The sequence below is a fragment of the Ctenopharyngodon idella genome, chromosome 18, assembly GCF_019924925.1.
Source record: "Ctenopharyngodon idella isolate HZGC_01 chromosome 18, HZGC01, whole genome shotgun sequence".
Lineage (NCBI taxonomy): Eukaryota > Metazoa > Chordata > Actinopteri > Cypriniformes > Xenocyprididae > Ctenopharyngodon > Ctenopharyngodon idella.
Window position 1 is genome coordinate 26,998,424 of NC_067237.1, and position 27,874 is coordinate 27,026,297.

Sequence of the window (27,874 nt, forward strand, 5' to 3'; positions counted from 1 at the left end):
TCCCTCTTATTTCTTAGCGTTCAGAGATTGCGAAAGAACGGCTTGGGATTGGCTGACTTCCCCACTCCCCCCCCCCAATCCAAACATTAGGACCCCTCCCAAATTCCCGTAACCTCTAGTCCACATATGTTCCCCGAAAATCTGGTGGGACTGAATTCTGGGTAACCTCTGGAGCAGTTATGACTCATTCCCCTGTAGTTCTATAAAGGCTCACTTACATGAAACACGACAGTGGAATGCATTACATCAATACAGAAACTGGTTCTGAGGGAGCATTCATTCATAAAATGACAAATATAAGAATAAAAGTTGTAAAAAATACCAAATAGGCTAGTTAAAATATATAAAATTATATTTAATAACATAGGCCTATTGAATATGTGTAATATTTAGATGACTTTCAATTTAATATTTTTTTTTTTAATTAATTAATTTAATTTAAGCTATTATATGGTTGGGGGCATGTTTGTTCTTGCCTAAGGAACAAAGCAAGGACAACGCCCATATTTTGGGGAGACTTGACTTGGTCTCTACATCAGAGCTTGAAGACATGTCTGCAAAATAGTGCACAGACAGGAGAGAGATTATTACAAAATATAGGCCTACCATTTTAACCATAATTACAGCTAAAATACTAGTAAATGAATATCCATTGGACAGTGTAAGAAACTTTAGCAATTATTAGAAATTAACTAGCTATAGTAGGCCTAGTTTGATAGAAAATATAGTGAAAATATAGAAACCATAGTAAAGAGAGAGGGACATAATTTCGCTTGTCTCTTTGCTCCTCAGTCCTATCCCATATATTTGATGTGTTTTTAACAGAAAATTAAACTATTTTTCTGTACTAAACTTTCTGTATGACGCAGCTGTCATACCGCTCCAGTAACCGGAAGTCCGGTGTTTTACACAGCAGACAGCACACGTTCCACACGAGCATGTGAATCAGCGAGGGGGCATCGAGGGCGGGGCTGTACTGGAAAAAGGCAGAAATCCCGTCGATTGGTGGGGGTAGTGTGGCTTTTGGGGTCCAGACTATTTAAGCCGATTATTTTAACTAGTCCACATGCAGAAACTAGTGAACAAAGTAAAATTATGACAGCATGCTAATGAAATGCCTTATTTATATTTTGTTTGATTCAAATAAATAATTCGTTATAACTGAATGTAGTGGGGGAATAAAGGATTAAATTAAAAAAAACATACAAAAATGCAAATTCTGTCATCAACTACTTACCCTCGTGTGTTTTTTTTTAAAACTGGACGAACAATTCGTTTGAGATGGATCTTTTTAATGAATCGGTTCTGATTTGTTGACAAATTGCACGATCCCGTTCATTATCCGTGCTTTAAATCTGAGTCTGTTCCTCACACAATGCTATCTTATGACTTCAGAACACTTTGAATATAAAGCACGTGTGGACTATCTTGATGATACTTTTGAGATTGCCTCCTTTTGGAAAGCTTCAGTCTCCGTTTATTGTCAGCACATGGAGAGGCCAACCAGGACATTATTTAACATTTCTCTTTTTCTGAAAGTAATAGGACAACATAAGGGTGAACTATGGCAGAATTGTCATTTTTTGGGGGTGAACTCCCTATTCACGTTTGCTTTGTGTACTCTGTACCAATAGTCTCCGCCCACCGATACTGCGCCACGCCCAGGCGGTTTTCGGGGTCTCCCCTGCTGATGAATAATCATAAGGAGAGATGGGCGGAGCATCGCATGTGACTTAGGCGTTGGGTCATATTGTCCGCCCGCCCCAACTCCAAGTATTAATTTACATTTGTAAGGGTCCTGTCTACAACTGAACTGTTTCCAAGAGAGAAAAAACAGATTTAACAGACACACCTTCATAACAGGAGAGGTGAACTGGTGTCTTTCCTACTGAGGTTCATCTGAAGTCACTTACCATAGAGAAGTATCGTTCAGGACTGATTTTGAGGTATGTGTGTGTTTGAATGTGTCTCTGTTTTCAGGACGCTTTGCATCGAAACGCGTTATTTGTCGTAGTAAAAATGAGAGTCGCGTTATTGGAAACAATGTTAATGTACATAGGCATATGTTATATTGATTATATAGTGAATGTATGAGACAATTGATCAAACAATGAGCAACAGAACAATAAAGCGCTCAAATCACCCGCTTCAGAACGCACCAGAACAATGGCAAACAAATGTTTGAAATAATGAAAGTAGGCGCGTTTCATATGACTCCGTTCACAAATCAAAGTAATTAATGTTATTTATACTATAAGATTAATATTTTTTGAATGGTAAACTTGTTATATATATATATATTTTACTTTTATTCAATATATTTTTTTAAAAATTCTATTATTTTCACGTTCTTAAAAAAAGGCTGCATTTCAGAAAGTAATAATGCATGCAGGTTGAGTAAAAAAAAAGTATAGAGTAGTCCAGTCAGCAGCAATTCCAAGCACATGGGACATGTCATGTCTTGTCTTGTCATGTTTTCCTCACTGAACAGTGTCTCATTTAGTGTAAAAGATTTCCATTTAAAGTTGCTTTTGTCTTATTCATACATTAGACCTTCTCGTTTATGACACAAACTATAGGGGAACTTAATAATATTTGAATATTTCTAAAAATAGATGTTTTAGTGTTATTTTAATTCACTTTTACAGTAAATATTATGTCCAAGTGAACATAATCTGAGCACACAGTGACTCTGGTTAAGATCAGCTTGCTAGTAGAGATGTTGCAGCTATGCTATTTAATGTTCAGTATGATCATATTGAAACAGATTTTCTGTATTGGAGGGGATGTTGGGGGGTAGGAATGGGTTGGTTCCGACCACATGTGTTTGCAATTTGGAGGCTGTTTTGTCAAACGCCTTACATCTGTTTTTTGATCTTTGAACCAGTCCCCCACTAGTGCTAGTGAAGTCTTCCCGTTTCTGTTTGCCTATCTCTATATCTTTTTTTCTCACACACACACACGCTATCATTCTGTGTGTGGTTTCCGTTTTGTAGAGCCACGAATGTGACACAGAGAAAGTGAGATATAGCGAAAGACAGTGTCATGACTTCAGACTTCCCATACATGATGATGCTAGTCTCTTGTGGATGGGTAGGACAGTGGAGATGAGTGATTAGAGGCTCTCTGGGTAGTCACACACGATGTCCTCAGCCTTACAAAAAACAGTGTATTAGGTCCTGGGTTGGTTACATTAAGAAGTGTTGCATTAACATCAAGTCCATACTGTTCCGACTAGTATTCTCAAATCAGCTTTTACACATGGGGTCAACCAAGGGTACATTCTGCTTCCTTAATTGGACCTCAATAGTTTTCTTTTGAGATATAGATAATGAGATGGAGAATTAAACAATGTATGTACTTTGACGTGTTATTAAATGCATTTAAATATAAAAAAATTAATACTTGGCTTATTAGTTTCCTGGTAAACTGGGAATGTACTTTTGCTGGAATTACCTCTTTTTTTTTTTTTTTTTTTTTTTTTTTTTTTTTAGCTATCTGAACACGCTGTGAGTCAGCAGCATGCTCGGGTCTAGACTGAATTTTGTCTACACTGCATATTGAGTGCATGCTGGTGTGCATTTATATGCAGCATATTGATTAACCTAATGAACATGTTGCTTTAGAGGAACTTCTTTCGGTTGTGTGGCAGTGGCTTTTCTGTACACTTGATACGCATCAGTATGAATCTTTGTTTTGGTTTGCGTGTTCACGTGTGTATGTGTCTCCGTGATGCTCAATGTGCTTTGTTCTGTTATAGCAGAGCTATTCTTTGACAGGTCTCTTTGTCTCCCCTTGTCTGCCCGTTTATAGCACATACCTTCTCTTGTATCTCATATACATATTAAAAATGATGATAATACATCATTTTAATATGACTGCATTAAATGTGCTTCTGGCACACAAAGGATTCTGAGCGTTATCTGCTCATTAAAGCATGATGCAATATTCATGTAGGGTTTGAAATCATAAAGCACAGAGTGCATGTTTATGTTCTTTGTTTTCTCGTTTCCATGGATTTCTGCGGTGACGTTGACACCCAGGGGTTGGATTTTGAGTTGTTATGCTAAACAGCATGCGTTATGTTTTGAAGAATGGGTCGACGTTGGGATCTGTTGTTTGGTTGATGGTTTAAGACGGGAAATTGTAGAACAGATAGTTTGCATTCATTATTTTGTCACATAGAAGTGCATACTGTGTTTTTGTTGGGGCATGAACAAAGAGTTTTGCCCCAAACCCATTATTAATGTCTCAAGCGTCTTTGGCTTAATGTTAGGTGAGCGGCAAAAGAGGATGGAGAAATGAGATAATATGCAGTTGATGCAGGATGTTGTTTAATATATAAGGGTTTGTTTTTAATGAACACATGTGTAGAGCGATATCTTGTGCATTTTGAGTAGGAGAAATTAGCAGTGGGAGAATAAATCTGGGTTAGGATGGGATTCTTTTAGCATAACGTTTAATGGAATCATAGTTGCTTCATTGAATTAAAATGGTTTTAATTTCAGACTTGAATTATGATGTAGGAAATTGCATGCTGTTTTCTTTTTGTCTTGTGGTTGTAATCTGTGTAATTTACTCCATTATAAAAGTCTGTGTGTAAGCTGTAGCTTTTGCATGTTGTTTGCACATGAGTTTAGGTGTATGTTTGTATGAATTATAGATCTGTAGAGTAATCCAGACACGGACAGCTGTCTGTAAATCCTTTAGTCGGATCTGACCAATAGCTGCTTCGCATTCTGTTGCTGACATTGATTCCCCCCCCTCCCTTTAAATCAAACAAAGAAACATGACAATCAGATACCTCTTCTCCCTCACCCGACATGGCCCAAGAAAGCTCACGGGGCAGAGTGAAGGCTGGACTAATGGATATTGTGTCTGATTCATGACCACAAGATAAATCTCAGATCTAAATCAGGATGTCAGGATAAAACATTCTGTTCTGTGGAACATTTCATATAGAAGCCCAAAACGCTTGAGAGGTGATGTGTCATTGTAAATATAGCTAGATATTCTCAGTTTTGTGAAGAAATGTTGCTAGTCATAATTCTTGGTGGTTGCTAGGATGTTCTAGGTGGTTTCTAGGGTGTATTAGGTAGTTTTTAGGATGTTAATGGTGGTTGCTAGGGTGTTCTAGGTGTTTGCAACTTTCTAGGGTGTTCTAAGTGATTGCTAAAGTGATAGATGGTTGCTAGTGTGTTCTAGGTGGTTTCTTGGATGTTGTAGGTGGTTCCTAGTAGATGGTTTTTAAGATCTTCTAGATGGTTGTGAGGGTGCTTTAGATGGTTGCAACTTGCTAGGATGTTCTAGGTAGTATATAGGATGTTGTAGGTGGTTTATAGGATGTTCTAGGCGGTTGGGAAGGTTCTCTAGAATAGATGCTTGCAACTTGCTAGGATGTTCTAGGTGGTTTCTAGGATGTTGTAGGTGGTTTTTAGGATGTTCTAGATGGTTGCAAGGGTGTTCTAGATGGTTGCAATGGTGCTCTAGATGGTTGCAACTTGCTAGAATGCTCTAGGTGGTTTCTAGGATGTTGTAGGTGGTTTTTAGGATGTTCTAGATGGTTGCAAGGGTGCTCTAGATGGTTGCAATTTGCTAGAATGTTCTGGGTGGCTTCTTGGATGTTATAGGTGGTTTATAGGATGTTCTAGGCTGTTGGGAGGGTTCGCTAGAATAGATGGTTGCAACTTGCTAGGATGTTCTAGGTAGTTTCTAGGATGTTGGTGGTTTTTAGGATGTTCTAGGCGGTTGGGAGGGTTCTCTAGAACAGATGGTTGCAACTTGCTAGAATGTTCTAGGTGGTTTCTAGGATGTTGTAGGTGGTTTTTAGGATGTTCTAGATGGTTGCAAGGGTGCTCTAGATGGTTGCAACTTGCTAGAATGCTCTAGGTGGTTTCTAGGATGTTGTAGGTGGTTTTTAGGATGTTCTAGGTGGTTTTTAGGATGTTCTAGATGGTTGCAAGGGTGCTCTAGATGGTTGCAATTTGCTAGAATGTTCTGGGTGGCTTCTTGGATGTTCTAGGTGGTTTCTAGGATGTTGTGGGTGGTTTCTAGGGTGTTGTGTGTGGTTTTTAGGATGTTCTAGGCGGTTGGGAGGGTTCTCTAGAACAGATGGTTGCAACTTGCTAGGATGTTCTAGGTAGTTTATAGGATGTTGTATGTTCTAGGCGGTTGGGAGGGTTCTCTAGAATAGATGGTTGCTCTTCAACAAGCCACATGATTTGAGGTATGACTAATATCTATAGCACAAATGTTGCCGAAGTTTAATACTTAGGCTGCATGTTTGTTCAAATCACTAATTCTATTAGTGATACTTTGAGCAATACTAATAGTGATACTTCCCTCAGCAAGCACCACTAACAAAACTTGCTGTCTATTTTCAAGCGTACACACAAATGGCATGCATTGCAGACACTTGTAGTTTTTTTCTTTCAGGTTAAATACTAAATAAATATCTGTCTGTGCGGACAGAAAATGCCAGGTCAGCAGACTCTTTGATGGCTTATCCTCTTCATTGAGAGCAGCAGTTGGCATTTTGTTGTCACGCCTCTGAGTGGAGTGTTCGCAGTTTTTAGACTTTCCTGTATATAAGCCCTCTGCATTAAATGTATGTTTTCAGTGTAAACGCTGGATTTGTGAAATTGTAGATTTAGTTTTTTTTTATCTGCCTTTTTGTCACATTAAGACATAGTAAAATAGAAATAGGACAGCAAATGGGAGGAATAAGGTCTAATAATGACGAAAGATAGATTCGAAGTCATGTTGCCTACATGAGCATCGCGGATCAATGTGTCAATCCACTGTGCGATTTTTCATTACTCGAAATCATTAGTCAGTTATCCTAAATGTCACATTATTTTGCATGCATTCACACACGTCCCCAAACATACATTAGCACCTCTCACACGCCTCTTTAACGTAAGCTGTGACCCAGCAGGTGCTGGCCACAGCTGAGCAGAATCAATGGCCCCTCTGTTCCGCTCTCTTTGTTCTATAGCGCACAGTTGCTGGATCCCTTCATATACATACTTACACACACCTGACCCATTCTGGACAGTTGCTGCACCCCTGATCTAGTCCCCATATGGCCATGGGTTTTAACAGTGACCTGAGCATGGAGATGCTGGTTTAGGTTTAGATTACACCATTTGGCTTGATGGGATAGTTCACCCAAAAACTAAAAATTCTGTCATTCAACCATATGGCATTCCAAGTTGACACAACAGAAGATATTTTGGAAATTATCTTTTTTTTTTTTTTTTTAATATTCAAAATTTAATGCGTCAAAATACATTTTTTTACAAAATACAGTTTGTTCCGAAGAAGAAAGTCATACAGAATGACACGAGGGTGAGTAAATGATGACAGTTTTAATTATTGCACGGATATTGAACGGATAAATAATTTATAATAAATACTGCAAGAATTGTCATTTTTGATTTTACGGTTACTTCATTATTAGTTATCAAATGACAACGATCCAAATTTGTTTTCATTCAAGAAGCCAGTTCACTTGAATATGACTCATATTAGGAAAGAAAAGACAATCACAATTTCCGTTTCATGCTTAACTTTTTATAAAGAATAAGAGTAAGTGATAAAGAGTTTTAACTTTGTATTTTTGAGCAACAGCACAATGCACAAAGTTCATTTGTAGTCCAATTAACATGCATGAATCCTGACTATTATCACGTTTTCTTGGTCTGCTAGTCAGACTTTGAAAGAATTTGACAGGTGCAATTTCAGATGAACTAAATATTAATTATTGCTTTAGTCCAACTGAAATTAAACTTTTAAAACATTATTATTGTGTGGTTTATATTGTGTAGTTTACAAAGACCTGTATGTCGTAGATCTATTCGTATAGTTTTTAGTTAAGGTGATGGCAAATTCTCTGTTTGCATATTAGGGTGCGTTCACACTTGTCATGTTTGGTTCGATTAAAACGAACCCTGGTGCGATTGCTCTGTTAGTGCGGTTCATTTGAGCATGTGTGAACGCTGCCATCCGAACCCTGGTGCGCACCAAACAGATTGAAAAGATGGGTCTCAGTCCGCTTCCAAACGAACTCTGGTGTGGTTCGAATGATATATGAATGCAACACGGACCAAAGACATGTAAATGAACCAAAAACAGGAAGATGAGACCCTAAAAAGGACAGAATCCTCACGCATATCGGTTTTCTCTCTTGTCATAGTCATGAGTTTGCCCATCACAGGCATCAGACGCGCGTCTCCACGCAGCAGATCGTTTGTGTGTGTGATGGATGGATTCCCGCCACTGTTTTGACTCCTTTACACTTTTTATAAGCTCTTCACGAGTTCCCAGCTGGCCAAAATACCATCATATGCAGACTACACACACATAACGAGCGCGTTTACCTCAGCACACAGCATTGTTTTGGATGCTCGGTATGTTCTGTCTCAAAATAGGCAATATGTCATAAAATCCGACCAATCAGGTTGTAAATGTATCCCTTTGCCTTTAGGTTCAGAATCTTTTGGTTCGGTGATGAAATTGCCAATCTGAACAATAATCGGACCAGGACTAAATGTTTTTTTTTGTTTTTTGGTCCGGACCAAATGAACCAAACGAACCGAACTACAAGTGTGAACGCACCGTTAGAAAGCTTTTGCAGGTTCATCACATTCCTGTGGTATGACATAACATGGTGTTGCACTCGCTGAACAATCTCCATTCATGCAGTATATCTCTTTTGGAGATCCCCTCTGAAGGCCTCTCTAACAACACACACACAAAACTAACATAATCTACAGTTAATAATAACAACACTGTACACTCAACTCATTGCTTTCTCATTTCACTCTCACTTATGACTGTCATAAGACAGTTTTATAATTGTTTGGTGTTTGGTCACAGCTGAAATAGAATCAAGTAAAGACTTGAAGCAAGAGCAGAAAAAGTTTGAGGTTAAGGACTTTTGGGGTTGGTGGGTAAGAAGAACAGGAAATCAATTTTTTTTTTTTTTTCCTTTACAGTTAGCACTATACCTCCACAGAATTGAGAAAGGGCAGAAATGTAAGCAGCTGGAGGTGGCGTGTGGTTTGAACACGGATGTCTAGATAGTGTGATCTTTAGTATCATAAAGTTGTGATCCACACAACCAATTGAGTGAAAGAATATACGAATATAGTAAGAATATAAACTGTATGTTGTGAAAAACTTAAGTGATAGATTTATGTCTTTTGTTGTACATACTGTATAGCATGCATGATGGATTTGTGTCTATTAGTAATTTGGTACAATGCAGTAATAGACACAATACCAGCTCACATTTTTCTTTTTTTTCCCCTCATGCCTAAACCCATGGATGGCAGTTGGTGAGGATGTGTTTTTGTGTAGATGAGGATGTAGTTTCCTCAGTGCTGTTGTACTGTCAAACAACTTCTACTCAGTCATTTTACTTAGTTATTTAGTCATTTTATATACCTGTTTGATAACTTTTTATAAATTGACATTTGTAAGGCCTTTAAAGAGATGATATCATGAGTAATAATGTGTCTTTATAAAGTGTAGTTTGAAAGCATGCTATACCCAGCATGAGGTGTCAGAATGACTGACAAAGTTGCTTGATGCAGTTGCTTGAGGAGGGCAGAAACTTTCTTTGCTTGTCTCTTTGTATTGTTTTTAGCGTGTTATTTTGTCACTGGTTAGGGGGCATTTACACGACACCATTTTCAACTAAAGACGGAAAACTTTTTATGCGTTTTGGCTGGTCATTTACACGACAGGGCCTGAAAATGCAAACTTTTGAAAACGGGTTTTAAAGTGCAAGTTTTTGAAAATGATACCATTATCGTCTCTGTGTAAACTACAAAAACGTAAATTTGTGAGAATGGTGACGTCATGCGTATTACGTGTTCAGTCTATCCACCTTATTTTTCAACGCAGAAGTAAGGTGTTTTCTGTGAATGTGCAAGACTTCCGCTTTATTTGCCATAAGGAAATATAGGGAAATAACGAGAAGAATATCAAAGTACAGTAAACTGTTAAACTGTTTGCACTACAAACCAGTGTGTTTATAATTAAGACAATACACTAAAATAATATGGTAAGAAATACCAGTTTGCAATATCAAGCAGAATAACAAGCTGTTTTGTACAGCTAAAAATAACTGAAAGCTAATGATACCGGAAGCCAGACACATTAAATTTACAAATGCCCGCTCCCGTTCTAACGTGAAATATAAGGTGGATAGACATGTAATGTTTCTTTACAAAGTGGCGACAACTACTGGCCTGGCATGCATAATACAGCATTTTTAGTCTTTTTTGTGGATCCATGTGAACAGGGATCGTTTTGACAACGTTGTTGTCTGTACGCGAGAAACTTTTCAGTTTTTAGTACAACATTGTCACGTAAATGTACCCTAAGCGAGAGGGTGATAGTCATGCAAAGCTAAATTATGGGACTTTTTGATTAGAAAAACACTTGATTATAACATTATTGTCTAACAGGAACAACAATGAAATATTAAAAAAAAAGCATAATATGTGTCTTTTAACTAAGGACAAAAGACTTGGAGACTCCCACTTGCAACTGCACGCTTGCACACATAAACAAGTGCTTCCTTTTCCCAGTATGCAGCAGTGTTATGACATCTCCTCATCACATGACCTAATTCTCTTGTGGTTTACTTAAGGTCAGGCCTTGAAATGCCAGAGGTCCTGCCTTTACTCAGGCCGGAAATTAGAATAATTCTAGACCTTTCATCCAGACCCAGCTATAGCCTCCTAAAACGCTGCAAATCATGATGATTTGCCATATTGTATGTCAACAGCGTTTCATTAATCAAGCCTATTGAATTATTGACTTTGCAACATGTAATGTTGTTTTTGACATCCACAGACACCAGAGAGCAGCACAAGGAAAAGTTATTGTATTTTTTTTTAGTTTGAGCGTGAGAATATGTCAGTCCAGATGCACTTATTTCTTTTGACCTGATTCCTGTGTTTATTAGTGTATAACAGAGCTCTTCTCCATTGCCACAGATACACAACCCCCACAGCAATGCCCAGGTGCGTCCACAGATGGCATGAGCGCGGGCGCTGTGTTGGTGTTTTGTCTCAGCGTTGGCATATGGACTGAATCAGTTTTATTGTTATTTTGTAGTTTGACTGTAGTGAGTTGTAACAGAGTTGTGCTTTGTACAGGTGACTTGTTTTAATCATACAGACTATAGACAGCTTTCAACTCTATTGTTGTGAAGTCCAACTATTTTTTTGTATTTTCATTTGAATTGCTAATGTTGTGGGGGTGATGCAAGCAGTTTAATGCTAGTAAGACGAAGTGTCTGACCTCTGACCCTCTAAGAGAAGCCCATGTTTATTTCTCTGTGCTGTAGGAAACCCGCTTGGTTTATGAGATTTAACATTTTCCACTGGACCAGCAAAACTAAATGGATGAGATTCAGCTTAAAAATCAGTTTAGGATAAGTGTGACTTTTTGCTGTTGTCTTCTGATTTTAATAACCAAACTTTGCATTTAAATAGATAAAGGTGACTTGACTATATAAATAATACTGAACTAAGGCTCCTGATTCAATTTGTAAAAACAAGCAAAATTTTATGCACAGTATACTTGCCCCATATACTTTGATTGTGAGTGTAAGTCAGTCCATCTATTTATGTGGCCACTTACGCATATTTAACCTGGACTATTCATTTAAAGGATTACATGCAATCAGTTTCAGTTCATAGTTGGTTAGTGGTGGTCTGATTCATTCCTGTCAAGGAAAGACAGGCAGTTCATGAAAATGAGGGGGAGAAATGAATCGTCTAGAGGACTGTTGATACGAATTGTGGTCTGTAATGACTGGCGGTGTGGGACGTGGGGTGGGGGATGGTCCGGAAAGGACCTTTATGCAAGAATTAGGGTTTAGTTGTGTTTAGAAAAGCGTGTAAGGGTTTTCTTGAGTGTTGGGTTATATGAATACATTATGAAGAATAGGAGAAAGTGACAGCACTACAGTACTAGTGAAAGGGATTGTGGTATTGGGGAGGGGCTAATATACCCTCCTGCTGTGTGTAAACGGTGCCCAATAAGGGTCAGATGGTGCAATAGACTGCCAGCTGCTCCCTTCCTCCCTGCTTGTCTCTGTTCCTAATGAGAGCGGAACAAAGAAGTGGCATCCTTTCCACCTCCTCCTTATCTCTCTCTGTGTGTGTCCCAGTACTGGAGTCTCACAAATAGCTTAATTTTCATCTCCAAAATGTGACAAATGGCAATGGGATTTTTTTAGAGTTTGTCTGTTTCCTGTTATTGCCGCCCCATGTCTTCATTCAAGGTCTGTGTGTGTGGGCATTGGAGAGATGACTGGAAAAGGAAGCTAAGATTGATTGATTAAGGTGCAGCTACCCTCTGGTCTGTACTATTATGTTGTAGACCATAAAATCACAAATCCAAATACATACTGGACCAGATCGTTGAAAGTATTACAGAAATCTGTATTGAAATCCCCTATCATGCTGTTGGGGTCACATTTCAAGCCTGTGATTTTTGGATGTGATCTTTAGAATGAAGTCGTGCAACCGCATGACTCTTAGCAAATCTGCACAAACAATGATCCAAGTATATAAACACTCAGAAATCATGATGTCGCTGTGTGATCATTTGCAGTAATGGTTATTGCTCAAAGGGAGTTGTGGGTGTTTTCTTTTTCTGCAGTTCCTCAGCTTTTATCGTGGAAGTGTGTAGGCATGTGTGCATGTTAGTGTGTGTGTGTGTGTGTGTGTGTTTGTGTGTGTGTGTGTGTGTTTGTGTTTGTTTATGTGTGTGTCTGTAAGAGAGGGTTGATAAGGGCCATCCAAGTCATTATGAACTCTTGAAAATAAGACCAAACCAAAATCTGTTTCTCGAATCTAATTGGCTGAGAGCCGTGCGATATTCTCCCAGTATCAGCACTGGTACCGCTTCACCGTTTGTATCACTCTGCTTGCGGTGACTGTCTTGGCGATTGAGCAAATCTACCATATTTGTTATAAATACTACTCATGAAATGTATTTTTAAGAGTTTTTAGGCAAGAATGTAGTTATTTAGACCTCAAATATGTGACTCATATATAAACATAGTGCCTATTTTACTATTTGTTTTGACGCTTTTGACAGATGCGAGCTCCAGGCCATCAGCGGCCGTTCAGTGCTCGTGTACCCACAGAGAACAGATGTAGATAGTGGTTAAAAATATAGTTAATTTGGGGTATATCAAACAGGCAATCTTTGTTCTTATTAATCTATTACTTGTTCCAGAGCAAAACAATTTGGTTTAAGGGGAAAATTAAATTTCATAACTTTATATTTAGGCTATATTTAACTTAAACCCTGTACAGGAGCGTTACTTTTGGACGTTTGACTGAATAGTTTGCTTGTGTTTGTCTTTTGTAATGGCTATTGTTGTTAATTTAAATATTGCTCAATAAATATTATTTTATATAAATAATATGCTGTATTTGGTATTGAGAAAGGGTCCGTCAATAGTATCAGTGAAAGTTAGATTATTACACCATTAGATGGCGGCAAAAACTATCTTTATGAGTGAGTCAGAACAGGGAAGTTGTTTTAGCACTGTGGGAACTTTTAAAAGGACAAAGACAAAGATGTCAAACTGATTTTTTTAATAATGGACATAATATTATGGACATCGACCTAAAGAATGAATGCAGGTACTCGTTTAGTCAATCTCTCTCTCATAATACCATAATACTCTACATAATACAAGCATTCAATGAAGCGACTCAACGTTCCTTTAGTTACTAGCTCTAAAGTGACGTTTTAGAATTAGTAACGGAGGCTTGGGCTCAACTGTTAAACTCTCAACTTGAGATTTGAATCCATGGCGGAAGGAAGTAGTTCTGCAAAAAAGAGGGTTTTTAAAGACACTCTGTTGTTGTTTCTTATTTATTTACACACTTGTGCCATTGAACTGTTGTATAAATGCAATATCACATTCGTAACCGTGCAATATGGCTGTATATTAGCATGCTGTGATTACCTACGGCACTCAGCCGCTACGGCCGAATCATAGCCGTGCTGATATAAAGCCATATCGCACGGTTACGAGTATGCTATTGCTCCTAAATATAAAGTGTCCCTTTAACACAATATAAATGCCATTCAGTAGCTGTAAAGGTCAGATTAAAATAGGAAGCTCGTTTCTGATGTTGGTATTCTTCAGAATGATATTCATCACACAAGGTTTAACACACACTCCCAAATTTTATTGTTGTTCTTCTGGTGTTAGGAATAATATAGGCCACGTTTTTGAACAATCATTGACGTGTATGTGTGGTAGTCATGTGCATGTCTTCAAATACGAAGTATGGAAATCATCTCAGTACCAATAATTGTATTTGGGAGAAAGTTTTGAGCTCTGAAAGTTAGTGTATTTTGCAATGAACTGTTTCAAAAGATAAAGAAATTTTTTTTTGTCATGATACCAGTTTCAACCAAAGTCATGCATATTGCCCAATTTAAGACCAAGTTAACCAAGACCAAGTTAAGTTTAATCACTTGAATTAGTGTTATAAATTCAAATGATTTATCTTGATCTAAATGTCTATTTCTTGATCTTACTGGAATTTTAAGTCTTAAACTTCAAGTGGAGCATGAAGAAAAGCACTGCTTTTAAACATTAATGCAAATCTGGCTGATATGCATGATCGCCCATATGTATTGTGATGTTAAATGAGAGTTGGCCCCTTCATGTGCAAGTCTATGTGCTGGAACAAGGTACAAGTCTGAGGACTGGCAAACAGATGCCTGCCTAACACCTCCAGTCCTTTTTAATGAGTGACTAGACAGTTTACAAGCATTCCTTTAGTACTTACATGCACAAACACAGACATGCATGCAAATAAATGCTCTATATAATTATCAATGCACAATCGATCTGAAAATATATTGAAATTCTCAGCCTTGGACACACCCGTGTGCTTACTGTTGCAGTGGTCACCATAGAGACGTCTGTGCCCTGCGCAGGGTTGAAGAGTGCAGCTCTGTAATTAAAAGCTGGATGTGGGCCTTTTATTAAATACACTTGTCCTGCAGGACTGCCTGTGCAGAGATTTAAGCAGATAAGCACTGCACAAGCCATGCAAAAAGTGATGTTGATACTGTGACATGGTTTGATAGCATGCAGTTCACACACTGTTTGAACATATTTAGTTATGTACCTGTTAAAGTGATAGATAGCACACAAAAAAAAGTGGTCTATGACCTGTGGGCTATATTAACTCAATATGATAGCTTTGTGAGAAAGTCTTTTTTCACTGATAATCTTATCAATACTCACTTTGTCAAGATCACTGACTGAAGTAAGGGAAGTAAAATAGACAACTGAATCAGTCAAAGACAAGTTCTGTCGTTACCGACCATTTATAAAAAAAATGTAAAAAAAATTAAAGGAACTTGTGAACAGAGTTGGCTAACAATGCCTTTGGGAAATGGACCCCAGAGCACTTTTGTGAACTGAATCAATTGATTCATTGAAAATATTCACATCAAAAGAATGATTTACTCCTAAATTCGATATCATGATCATGGTTTCTCTCAAAAAGTGAATAAGAAATTCGTTTTTGGGTTTATTCCTCATACAAACTATTCTATGACTTTTGAAAATATAGTGTCTGAGTCTTGTGGACAACTTTTATAACAATTTATAATAATAAAATGTTTTTTCTCATTTTGGAGATCGACAACTTCAGTTCCTATTCGTTCACTTTCATTGTAATGAAAAGAGTGGCCAAAAAGATGATGGAAGCAATAGAGTCATACAGGTTTGGAAACTGTGAGGGCGTGTAAATGTAAAGACAGAATTTTCATTTTCGGGTGAACTATCCCTTTAAATAGATAAGATCAATGTACCATGTTGACTTGAGAAATGAGACTTCTTGTGAAATTCTCAACACAAACTTTCAACACATTTAGATTCCGATGTCAACAGGAACTACTCTTCCGTTGCATCTGAAAATGAACTTTGAGTGCAGATACACACATTATACAGCTGCCTTTGACGCACAGCATTAAGATAATAGCATCAGCATCCACTTTCCCCAAGGTATTCTTCCTGAATGCATAATGAAATTATGCATTATGGTTGTAAATAATACTGAGGTGATATACCATACGCATGTGCAAACATATCAGAACGGGAAATACTAAAGTTATTGCAATATTGTGTTGCAACTCAATTACGTGTATTTAAACAGTGAGCACAGTTAAAAAGGCTTTAAACAAACATGGCCTACGAAGAGTGTTGATTTTGTCCTTGAAGGAGTGCTACATACTTAGCAGTGACATAATTTACTCTTGTCCTTGAGGCAATCGCATAGTGTTTGGAATGTCCTCATATTGTTCCTTAAAATTAAATTATGTCACGACTGAAAACTGTTGTGGGTCACTTGGCTCATGGCAAGTTCTTGACGAGAATGACCTCTAGCGGCCAGCAAATAAACTGCAGCTCAAATTGTAGCCTATTCTACGTTGCACAAATAGGCTACTTAGACGTCTTTGATTCTGTAATAAAATACAGTGTTGCTATTTTATTTCTTTTATGGTGTGATATAAATGTCATCTTGTGTACCAAAAGCCTGCACTGTTTCTAAATCAACTACTTATTTTTGAGGTTATAAGAAAGAAGATTATAAAAAGCACATTAATGTGTTAAAAATAACACATTGATTTATTAAGAGCACTTCGAAATATTAAATACATTTCTGTAGCTCCATCACTTTCAACATTTTCTTTCTATCAATAGCTCTAACTTCAAAGTTTATCCTATATATGGAAGCGCACCTGTGTGAATTCTTTAGATGGGAGTGTTCATCATTTTATTGGCAGGTATTTGAGGCCAAACTCTTTGGTGTTTATATCTCGGGTGATAAAAGATTAACAAACGGGATGTTTGGTGGAGCTGTTCTGGCAGGGGTGGGTGGGTGGGCTGTTAGGTAATAAAGTATCAGGCGGAGTCAGAAGAGCTGTTTATAGTGCGCAGCGCTCTGTCAGAGATACAGAGCTGCAGTTTCATCTAGCTGTGGGAAGTAGTGCTTAATATCCTGAGATTTTGAATAACACTCAAACGCAGAGATGACAACCATGTTCAGATACCCTGTGTTTCCAGTCCTTCCAGGTAAGATTTGGGGGATTTAAATGTATGCGAGTAATTGTCAGATAACCAGGACACACACTTTTTGGCAATGCAGGTTAAATGTATATGAGTGTATAAGTGAAAGTGTACATTTTTAGATGCCGTGTCTTTAAATGTTTTATTCAGCTTTTCATATTGCCAATTTATTTTTTAATTTTTTTAATTCCAAATACAAATATTGTGTCTTAATATGGTTAAAAAGTATAATTTGATATTATTTATTAATTTATTATTTTTTATTATTAATTATTAGAATTATTAAACAGACAAATAGAAAAAATACCCAAATACTAAGTTGACCTGCATGTACTTAATGTCTTTTACTTGTAATTTCACATTGTTATATGTGTGTCACATGGACACTATAATGTAAAGTGTTTCAAGTGGTGTTTATCGTGTTTATTCAGATATAGTTTATCAAATTGCTGGTTGTTTCAGCTTTTTAATTGGCTGTGTGCTGAATGATACATGCTTGTTTGTTAGTGTGTATCTAGTGTCTAGTATCCGGCTGTAAACAAATAACTGCGAAAGATAACAGTCACGTGGGTTCATCATTCATCATATGTTTTATGATTTCAGATTAAATAAGATAAACCAGCAAGAGAGTTTTATTTATTTCCTGATATATAAGTTTCAGTGAAACCAAAAGTATGGGGTTTACCCTATATATCCTAACATTAATAATAATAATAATAATAATAAAAAAAAATATATATATAAATAAAAAAAAAATATATATATATATATATATATATATATATATAATTTTGATCCTATGGTTTAATTTTAACTTAATTCGTTATTGTTTTATGTCACAAATATTATTTTATTTTTGACATATTAAAATGCAGATACTCTAGGAAATGTGGTTTATGCTTTTCAAACACCATATTTGTCACAGAATGTTTATGTGGCATGTCTAATTGAGAGATATATATATATATATAAGCATTGATTGATGCTAATTGATATTAATTACATCTGTATTAAGTTAATAAGGCAGCTTTTTTAAAAGAGCACATTTAAAGAAAGTTCTGGTGTTTTTTTTTTTTTTTTTTTGCCTCATTCATGGCATCGGTTATTGTGGCTGTTATAAAATGAAAAACATTTTCATTTAATTGCAACACCTTTTGTTTATGTTGTAACAGATGTTCAAATGTATGTCTTTATTTAAATGTCTTTTTTTCAGGTCTGGACCAGGCAGACATACCAGAGGGACTGTCCCGTGTGCGGAGCATTATGGCAGAGCCAGACTATATGGACGGTGATGGCGATGATCTCATTAAGCCCAAGAAACTCCTCAACCCAGTGAAGTCCTCCAGAAATCACCAGGACCTACACAGAGAGCTCCTCATGAACCAGAAAAGGTGATGCATATACAGCCTACGTTAGATCAGTCCTCCTACATCTGTACTTCTTTCTCTGCATCTTTCCTCTCAGAATTCACTGTTTCTTTTTGTTACGCCCCCACCCAGCTGCAATCGTGTTTACTCCTCTCACATGAATATGTGCGTCATTTCCATCTTCACTGCAGGCAAATTATCTGATCATGTTGTGTGGGCATGTGCCAATTATAAACTATTTTATTTAGGACGTAAAGGCTGAAACAAGTCCTCATTGCCATCCTTTTTCATATAACAGGGTTATATAAAAAAAAAAAAAAAAAAAAAAAAAAATATATATATATATATATATATATATATATAACATTATATAAAAAACTATCGGACCACATTTGGTCACATTTGATCAATCAGAATCAAGCATTCTGTGATAAATGCCTATATGACTTATCATGTGTCATATAAAGATCAATTTCATACATTCTACTGTTGCGTATTTCACAAATGAGTTCTTAAAAAGTTAATGTGTTTCTGAAAGCTGATGCTGCCCAGAAGACTTTCAGGATAAGATGGATGATTTCCCCCTGGCAGATCCCTCTGTGTTTGTGTGCTGTATCTAGGCAGACAGGAACCAGGAAAAAATGCACTGGAAACAATAAGTTTAAGTCACTCGTTCTAGTACTCTCTGCCTCATTCTTTTTCTCTCCGTCTCTCTCATTCTCATTGGTGATGAATTGTGACAGCAAGGGTATACACATGCTCCCTATTACGTAAAAATTTTTTCTTTTGCAGTTGGAAGTTATTAGGAAGATCCCTTGAGGGTAGAAGTTGTTCTTGCAGCTTTGATGCGAACAAAAACGGATAAGTCACGGCACAAGTCATTTATGTTGCAAGAAACATAACCCACACAAAGTCTCGGTTACCAGCATGATTACATAAACTCCCGTCCACTGATTCTCACCTCCCACATTAGTTAAGCATGTAGAAATCTGTTTGTCCTCTGCTGTGCGTGAATAGAGATTCGGAATCCTCCACTGGGGATCTATTCCAGTGATTCCCAATCAATCAGGAGTATGTGTATACTTCAGCAGGCTCCAGGCAGTGCTTGAAAATATTTGATTTTACTTTGTTATTATACTTGTAAGTCTTTGTTACCTGCAGGACTTAGCTTGTTACTGATTTGTAAAACAGTGTTGCTTGTGGGTGTTCAATACTTATTGAGCTTGGAGTTCCATCACATAAAATATAGCAAATCACTTTTATTAAATATCTAATCTGGTTCAATTTATAAATATATTTTCTTGGGTGAAAAAAAATCTCCATGATTGCCCCCATAATAGTAATAATTTGTGAAAGACACACAAACTCAGGTGTTGTGTTAAAGAGAGAGAAAGTTTATAGAATGTATAGATAGATAGATTATATAAATATTTAATAATCAGTAGGGCTGGACGATATGACCTAAAATCAAAATCTTGATTAATTGAACATTTTACCTTTGCTCTTAATGAATGATTGTGTTTTTTTTTTTGTTTTTTTTGGCACTTATAGTTCATAGACAAGGTTTGTACTGTAAATATGCTTATTAAAGGTCACTTTCAATCTCACTTCGGGGCTCGGGCACTGTCTGTGTGTGTTGCGTTTGAGTTCACCTCCGTGTTGCTTCCGTGCTGCTGACTGGACAGGGCGGAGTCACATGACTACACACACAGTAGTATGTTTTTAAGGGGAAAGTATTAACAGGATGTTTAATAAACATGTTAAATAACTGACATGGAAAAAATTACATCGGTTAGAGGTTCTGAATTTCGGTTTCGATTAATCATCCAGCCCTAATAATCAGGGAAGTTTCCTTCGAGGAGGCAACGGAGGCAGTGCCTCCTCAAAAAAATGGATGACAAAATAATCCATATTACAAAAAATAAAACCATGCAAATATTACAAAATAGTAGGGCTGGGACAATACACTGATTCGCAATACAAGGATTCTGGATCGATTCTGATGTTTTCTCTCTCAAATCGATTCCGAGCTTAGTTTTAACAGCAGATGTCGCTCTAGGCTAGTTTTTAACCGCACATTCAATCGCTCACGAAGAAGAGTGCAGGACAGCGATCATGTGTTCAGCTGAGTCATGTAAGTGGTTAAATAAATATACTTGCACCTCGGCACAGAATGTTTTTATGACACAAGATTAATGTAAACACAGCCCACTGTGAATACCCTTGTAATTCGCTTCAACCTTTTCGAACTTTATGAATGATTATTTTAGATTTAAGTGGTATGTGTAAAGGAACTGGAAGCAAGCAGAGTACGGGTGTTTCTAAAGCACGTAGTGCCATCTGCTGTTAAAAACTAAGCTCAGAATCAATTCAAGAAAGAATTGCGATACGGAAAATATCAGAATCGCTTCAGATTCTTTGTATTGCGAATCGAGAATCAATGTTTTGTCCCAGCCCTATTAAAAAGTGTATAAATGACTTGTTTTTCTAAACTAACATTTTCCAAAAGCGACACCAGCAAGTAAAGTTACAGCGATACTAGTCTGCGTCTCTCTTGCCTCCCCTGAGCCCATTGAGTTTTAACACACCCCCTAAAGCGTGCAGATGGTTTGGTGTAGAGGTGTAACGGTTTCGGTAAGGTACGGAGATGTATATATTACTAATATTACTAATGGGGTTGTGGAGGTACATGAAATCTAATCACCGCACAGGCCTGGAGATCATGAAGACCCTCAAGAAAGAGGGGCTATAATTTCAATTTTCACACTTTTTGTATTTTTCCTTAAGAGTCTTACTCGATATAGAGTGTGTGTGCTTGTTTTGGTGTAGGAAAAGGGAACATTTCCATAATCTAAATGGGATTAGTTCCAGATGTGGTGCTCAGAGGGATGCTGAAAAACGGAGAGTTACATAAGAAGGATTACAGCATCCCCTAGACTTTCCTCCTACCCATTCTCTGTTCTCTTTCTCTGACACCCACCTTCTGTCTGCCTCCCACCCTGCTGTACACTAACACTCAAAGTGTTTCTGTACACTCAGAGTTATGAAATCAATTCTACAGCCAGGGCAGAAGGTGAAGAACGCAGAGTGATGGAGAGATGGAGGTCAGGCTATATATAGTCTGTTGCATCATATATTAGATAATGTATTGGGCAGGGTGGTCTTTTATGTAATCGAGGCTGGCCTCCTCTTTGCTTTGTTTCTTTCTGTCGCTATTCATCTGTCTCATTCTCTTTTTTTCTCTTATCTTGCCAAGCTGTCTGTGATGAGTAACCACATATAAGGACAAAGTGACTGTTTCTAGCAGTTTCCAAGGGACCAGTGTGTTCCTGCAGACGGCAGTGTTATATAATCCGTGATGACACACACTAGCATTCCTGAGGATGTTTGTATCTTAGCCATTCACAGAACAAAAGTATTTTTAATCTTTTCATTCCAGGTACAGCTACAGTAAAACCATCAGTCTTAAAGGGATAGTTTACCTAAAAGTAAACTTTTGCAATCATTTACTCACATTTATGCCATTCAAACCTGTAATAACTGACTTTCTTCCAAATTATATTCAAACCAACATGGGACCCAATTGATTTTCAATGTATGGACAAAACAACACTGATGGGAATGATGTGAGGGTAAGCAAATGATCACTAGCCTTTTACATAGTGTTTTGCAAGCCGATTTATTATCCCAAAGTCAATTCACTATGAAATATAACTTGTTTACTCAGTCTCAGACCCAACCATTGTTCTAGTTCTAGCTGAACGACAAACAACCATAAAACCACACCTATGGACAAAAGCACATTCTTATCTTAATAGTGACTCAAATGAAGACAATGGCTTTCAAGTTCACTGGTCAGACTAATTCACCAACCAGCAAAGTGTTGACTTTGAAAAGACTGCGCATTGTTTGAGCCTGGCTGTGGTAATGGGGCTATTTCTATTTTTTTTTTTTATTAATTCCTTATTGTAGTTTAAACTGGAATAGTTTAGATTCAAAGTAGAGAATATCAAAATAACTCACACTGTTTCCAGTGAGTAAAAATGTCTAAATATCAAAATGACAAAAACCGAATGTTAAGACAAATTGGATTGTAGTTTTTTTTTCTTGGGATGAAAACTTACAATTTATTAGTTTCCGCTTGGCAACACCATTGCTAATGGATTTATTCATCAATATGATTTGTGCCCTGAATCATAAACCAATGCATCGTTTATTCAGTCTTATCATGTTTGTGGCTTGTAGCTGATCTGTAATTGCCCTCATAAAGTTACCTTTCCTGCACAACAGATACATTCCACCCATGTGATTAATGTCTGATGTGCTGTTGTTGTTCTTATTTCTCAGAGAAGAATGAATAGTTGGAGGGAGAAAGTAAAATACTGTTCAGAAACTAAATCAGTGACATGACACAGAAATGGAGAACGGGCAGATGTGTTTTCTAAACTCACCTGGCAGAGATTCTCATAATTTTTTTTTTTTTTTTTGGGGGGAGCCATAGTTATATAACTCCTGTCCAAATAGCCAAAACATTTCATCTCCTATTTTCTCAGCTCTGATATTCTCATTAGCTCCTCTCATTTTTTTCTTTATACTAGTCTAGACAAGTCTACAAGTTTTGGAAGGACTTACAAAGCAGTCAGCATGTCTCTGGTGTGCCAGGCAGAGAGCTGGATTATGTTAAAACACAGCAGAAGAAGATAGATTTTTGTGTTTTCGTCAGTGTTATTTTAGTATTATTTATATATTTTATTATGTAGTATATATTCATATTTTGAATTAGCTTTCATTTTTATATTTCCATTTTAGTTTTAGTAATTTTATGTGCTTTTGTAAATAAAAAAATCAATATAGCATTAATTTTTATTTCAGTTTTAATTTGAGCAATTTTAGAACTTCAATTTAAACATTTATTTCAGTTATTTGTCTTGGCAAGATTTCAAGTTTTCATTTAAGCTTAAGTTTTAATATTTATATTTTAATTTAGGTTTGACTGAAAATGATTTTAATAAAACTAAATAAATAAGCAATGCGAAATTATTGTTACATTAGCAAGGCATTTTGAATAAATATTATATTGTAATTATTAATCATTAAATTGTTTTATTATCGGTCATCTGCCCTTCTAGATGTCACATTGGCATCGGTCAATCACATCAGTTGACTCTTATTCCAAACACACTAGTTGTGTTTCTCTGAAGTTCATTACATACGAGTTAACTGGAAGTGTTTCATAAACAACTGGTTTTAGGCTTTTTTTTAGGGTAAATTTGAGAAACATGGGATTCAGAATTACGCAACAAAGATGTCACAGCAAAGTACTGTAATTTAAATAGTTAATCTCTGTATGCTCTAAATGTAAAACAGCCTCTGGACATTACGAACCAGTTCCAATCCCTAAAACCCACCCTTGAATCCATCCATACTGGATTACACTATTTGGGTCAATCAGGATTTTCAGTCACATTATGTAACCCTATGGATTATTACCCTAAAGTGTGCTAGTCATCTCATCTTTTGCTCTTTCATTGAGTCAGACCTCTGAACAAAATCACAAAATGGATGCTATTATGGTTTTAAACCCCTAACCCTAAATTATAAACTTCAGAGTGCTCTGTTTGTGCTTAAATTATGCAAAGAGAAATGTGCTGTTACTCTTCTAAGCGTTCAGATTTACAATTTTTGATGATAAAATAAATGAAAAACTCCCATTGACTTGCATTGAAGGTAATACCTGAACCATATCTTATGCTATGTCTAGATGCGACAAAGCGACCGTTATTGCAAATCCATTTGTTCTTTGTGTCAGAAGTAGCGCAAGCGCTTGAAGTATGTCAGAAATAGAACGTGACATCAAATTACTGTCAGGATTTTTGTCGTGTAGTGCCGCATCCAGTGTAGAAAGCATCACTGATGATAATGGGTTCTATTTGCTTTTGCCGTGTTGCGTTGCTCACGTCCGGTGTAGACACGGTTATGATTTTTAGGGTAGGTTCTTTTGACTTGGGTTGCCTAGCTATGGGTTTTGACTTGGGTTGCCTTTTCTAGCAATGACCCAGAAAACCGCATAGCAACACCCTGGCAACCAACCACAGCACTCTTGCATCATGGTGGCGAATTTTGCAGTGCTAATCTCCACACAATTTTTCAGGAAATGTAAAAATCTAGTCACTTTCAAGTGTTTTCATCATCCCATGTTTTTGTTTATCACAGAGGCCTCGCACCGCAGAATAAACCAGAACTCCAGAAGGTGATGGAGAAGAGGAAGAGAGACCAGGTGCTAAAGGCTCAGAAAGAGGAGCAGGAGGCGCACAAGAAAAGGTCAGACCTTGAGGTCGAGCTCATGAAGAGACGAGAGACGCTTGAACAGGTATGTCCCCTCATATACAAAGACATTAGTGTACAATGAGCATATACAGAAATTACTGACCAAAATGCTCTTTTTACTGTTTAGCTGGAACTGGAACAAAATAAGAATGAAGAGGAGCAAGAAAACACCCCTGAGTTTGTCAAAATGAAAAGCAATCTGAGAAGAACCAAACAGGAAGTGGACGGGCAGGAGCGTGCCACCTAGAAACAGTTTCCATGGCACATTAGTTGACATGGCAACTGGACTGTGCTTTGTGGGGATTTCCTGGTGTTCCTCCCCCATGTGTCCCTGTGAAACAAGTGACTGTAGACGAACGGTTCCTGTTGCCTGCTTGCAGACGCAACCAGTATTCACTCAGCCTCTTTTCCTGAACAACAATCACAAATAAAGAGGATTGAAGAATAAACAACATGCATACACAAAAACTTTTGCACATGGGTGCAGCCTCTTTGCCACTGGTTGACCGGCTTCAAAGAACATGCATGGCGGAACAAACAGAGACCACAAAATTACTTTGGTTTTTTTTTTGTTTTTTTTGGAGGGGGGCACATATTATTTTACTATTTTATTTTCAAAACCTGAAATGGGACACTGGATGGACTCTTTTAAGCCAAAACAATCCTCTTTTATTTATGTTCAGCATAAGCTTTTGTTCAAAAGGGCTTCTCAAGACATTTTCTTCTTGATTGATGATTAAAAAGAATGGAAACTAAAGTTACAACAATGCAAATTGTGATGCATCATGCTTGCTTTTTATGAATTGTTATATTTGTGCGCTCCCTCTGCTAAATTTCATAAGCAATACTAGTTCTAGTTTTGTGAGATTTCTTTGCAAATATTTTTGTTATACCTTTTTTAATGATTACATTACTAATAAGTTAATACACTTACACAGTTCAATGTGATATTAAATGCAAGCGCATGTGTTTTCTTTCACTTGAATGATAGTAGAAAGAGATGAGATGTTTATTAATGAAGAAAAGACACATGGTTTTGTGTAGATTTGAGCCAATAAATAACCACTCCTTGTGTTCCCTTAAAACCTTCTTTTAATAAATATTATTTTATCATGTTGAATTCTTTAATTTGATCTCTATATGAATCTCTGTGTAACCAAGAAGTGTAAGTGATCTTATAAAAAGAGGATGAGCGAGTGTAACAACATGAAGAAAAGTAGGTGTAAGTGAGTCAACTGGCATTTGCACAAGGTTTGCACATCCCACTACATAAAATGAGACTGTCCATATAAAGGGATAAACATGAGTCTAAACGATTTACAAGTAACTACTTGAGACTTCAAAAGCATTGTGACGTTTTGCTTCATTTTGGATCTGACCACAGAAGACGTGTTTAGTTAAACGCAGAGATGCAATGTCGGGATACTGGCCTCTTAGTTACTCATAAAATGCTATTAAAAGTAAAATAAGCAATAGAAATGAAAATAGAGCAAGTCTTAATTCCAGGGGTTCTTATGTAACTGTGTTGAACAGCTGGCAGAAAAAGTAGGTCTGAGTGAACTGTGTCACAGACACTGAAAGAAGGCCTTTAGAAAGATGTACTTATCATAGCTGAAAAAACAAGATCTGATATTAGCCCTATATTTTTAGAAGGTCTCTCTGAATATTACACCATTTATGGCATTGTGTCTCAAAGGAAGTTTGCAACAGTCAGTGACGTGATCTGATATACTGATGTAAATGTCTTTTTAAGAAAACTATCCCATTTGCACTCTCTTTACAACTTTGTGCAGGTTTTAAGGTTCTCCTATTTTTAATAAATGGATACTATTGACCTGATTGGAAATTAATCATTAGTTTATTTAATACCAAATCCATTTTCAGAAAGAAATACGAAAAAAAAAAGTCCCGAGGCAATGCACGACTAATGGAAAAATGGCAAAAATAATCTATGCCTCTGAACAAAATACAAGTCCTACCCCTGAGGATAAATTGACACACAACACAAAGAACAACAACCAAAGAAAAACAAACTCCTGCTTCAACAGCACACAAAACATACATGCACTATATATAGGGCTATCTCCACCAAAAACACACGTTAAAAAAAAGAACAAATTCCAAAATAAAACCCATTATGTTTACAATATAAACATAAAAATGTAACAAAACTAATACACACATAAATATACAAAAGAATGGCAAAGACCCTCTGTCATTAACATGTGAGAGGAGAGATATGAAATTAGTTTAGTGGAGTGATGCATCACTAACATCATATTAAAAGAAGAAATAAATGCATATTAATATATTTTAATTGCACCTACTCTAAACAGAGTAAAAGTACCTATGACTAACTTCCACTGCTGATTTTTCAGCTAGCAGGTATGGCAGGTTTGTATGTGTTTATTTTATATTGATTTTATATTTCAATTGAAAATCTTTGTGGTGGTTATGTGCATAGAAGGGCACCAAGTTTTTTTATTTTATTAGACAACACATGCAGGAGATACATGAAATAGATTTTTGAAAAGTCTCAGACAAGCACTGCTTCTCATCCAAACATCAAAATAAACCAAATTTCCAAACAATCTAAAAATACATATCTGGAACATTGGGATCAGGAAACTAAAACACAAAGTAAATTACAATTCTATCGAAGTCTAAAATCAAATTATGAATTAGAAGAATATCTCCAAAGTGTCAAAGATTCAAAGCAGAGATGGATCCTGACCAAGTACAGGCTCAGTGAGCACAGTCTAGCCATCGAGACCGGCAGACACAGAAAAAGTTAGTTACCCAGAGAGCAAAGGGTGTGTGTTCACTGTAGGACAGGAGAGATCGAGACAGAGATGCACTTTTCCTCCTTCCTTCCTAAATTCAGTAACTCATTAAAGAACTTTACAGCAATGACTGAAGTAGAACAAATAAAGATAATAGGAGAGGGACAGACAGCAGCACTGGCTGCAAGATACGTGTGGATGTGCCACAGCCTGAGAGACAGCAGGTGAATGTGTGTAATGTGTATGTCTGACCTCAG

At 36.9% G+C, this 27,874-nt stretch overlaps 1 protein-coding gene across 2 annotated transcripts; it reads left to right on the forward strand.

Annotated features, from left to right (window-relative positions):
• Nucleotides 1–1,697: 1,697 nt before the first annotated feature.
• On the forward strand, nt 1,698–25,954 carry fam107b (family with sequence similarity 107 member B). Of its 2 annotated transcripts, none has more exons than XM_051869785.1 (4): nt 1,698–1,946; nt 18,354–18,531; nt 24,721–24,877; nt 24,962–25,954. In XM_051869785.1, exons 2-4 carry the CDS (start codon nt 18,404–18,406, stop codon nt 25,079–25,081), a joined length of 405 nt encoding a protein of 134 aa, XP_051725745.1. In that variant the 5' UTR covers nt 1,698–1,946; nt 18,354–18,403; the 3' UTR covers nt 25,082–25,954. The 2 variants fall into 2 exon arrangements, with proteins under 2 accessions (XP_051725745.1, XP_051725744.1); XM_051869784.1 differs by lacking the exon at nt 1,698–1,946 and adding an exon at nt 16,973–17,146.
• The last annotated feature ends 1,920 nt before the right edge of the window (nt 25,955–27,874 follow it).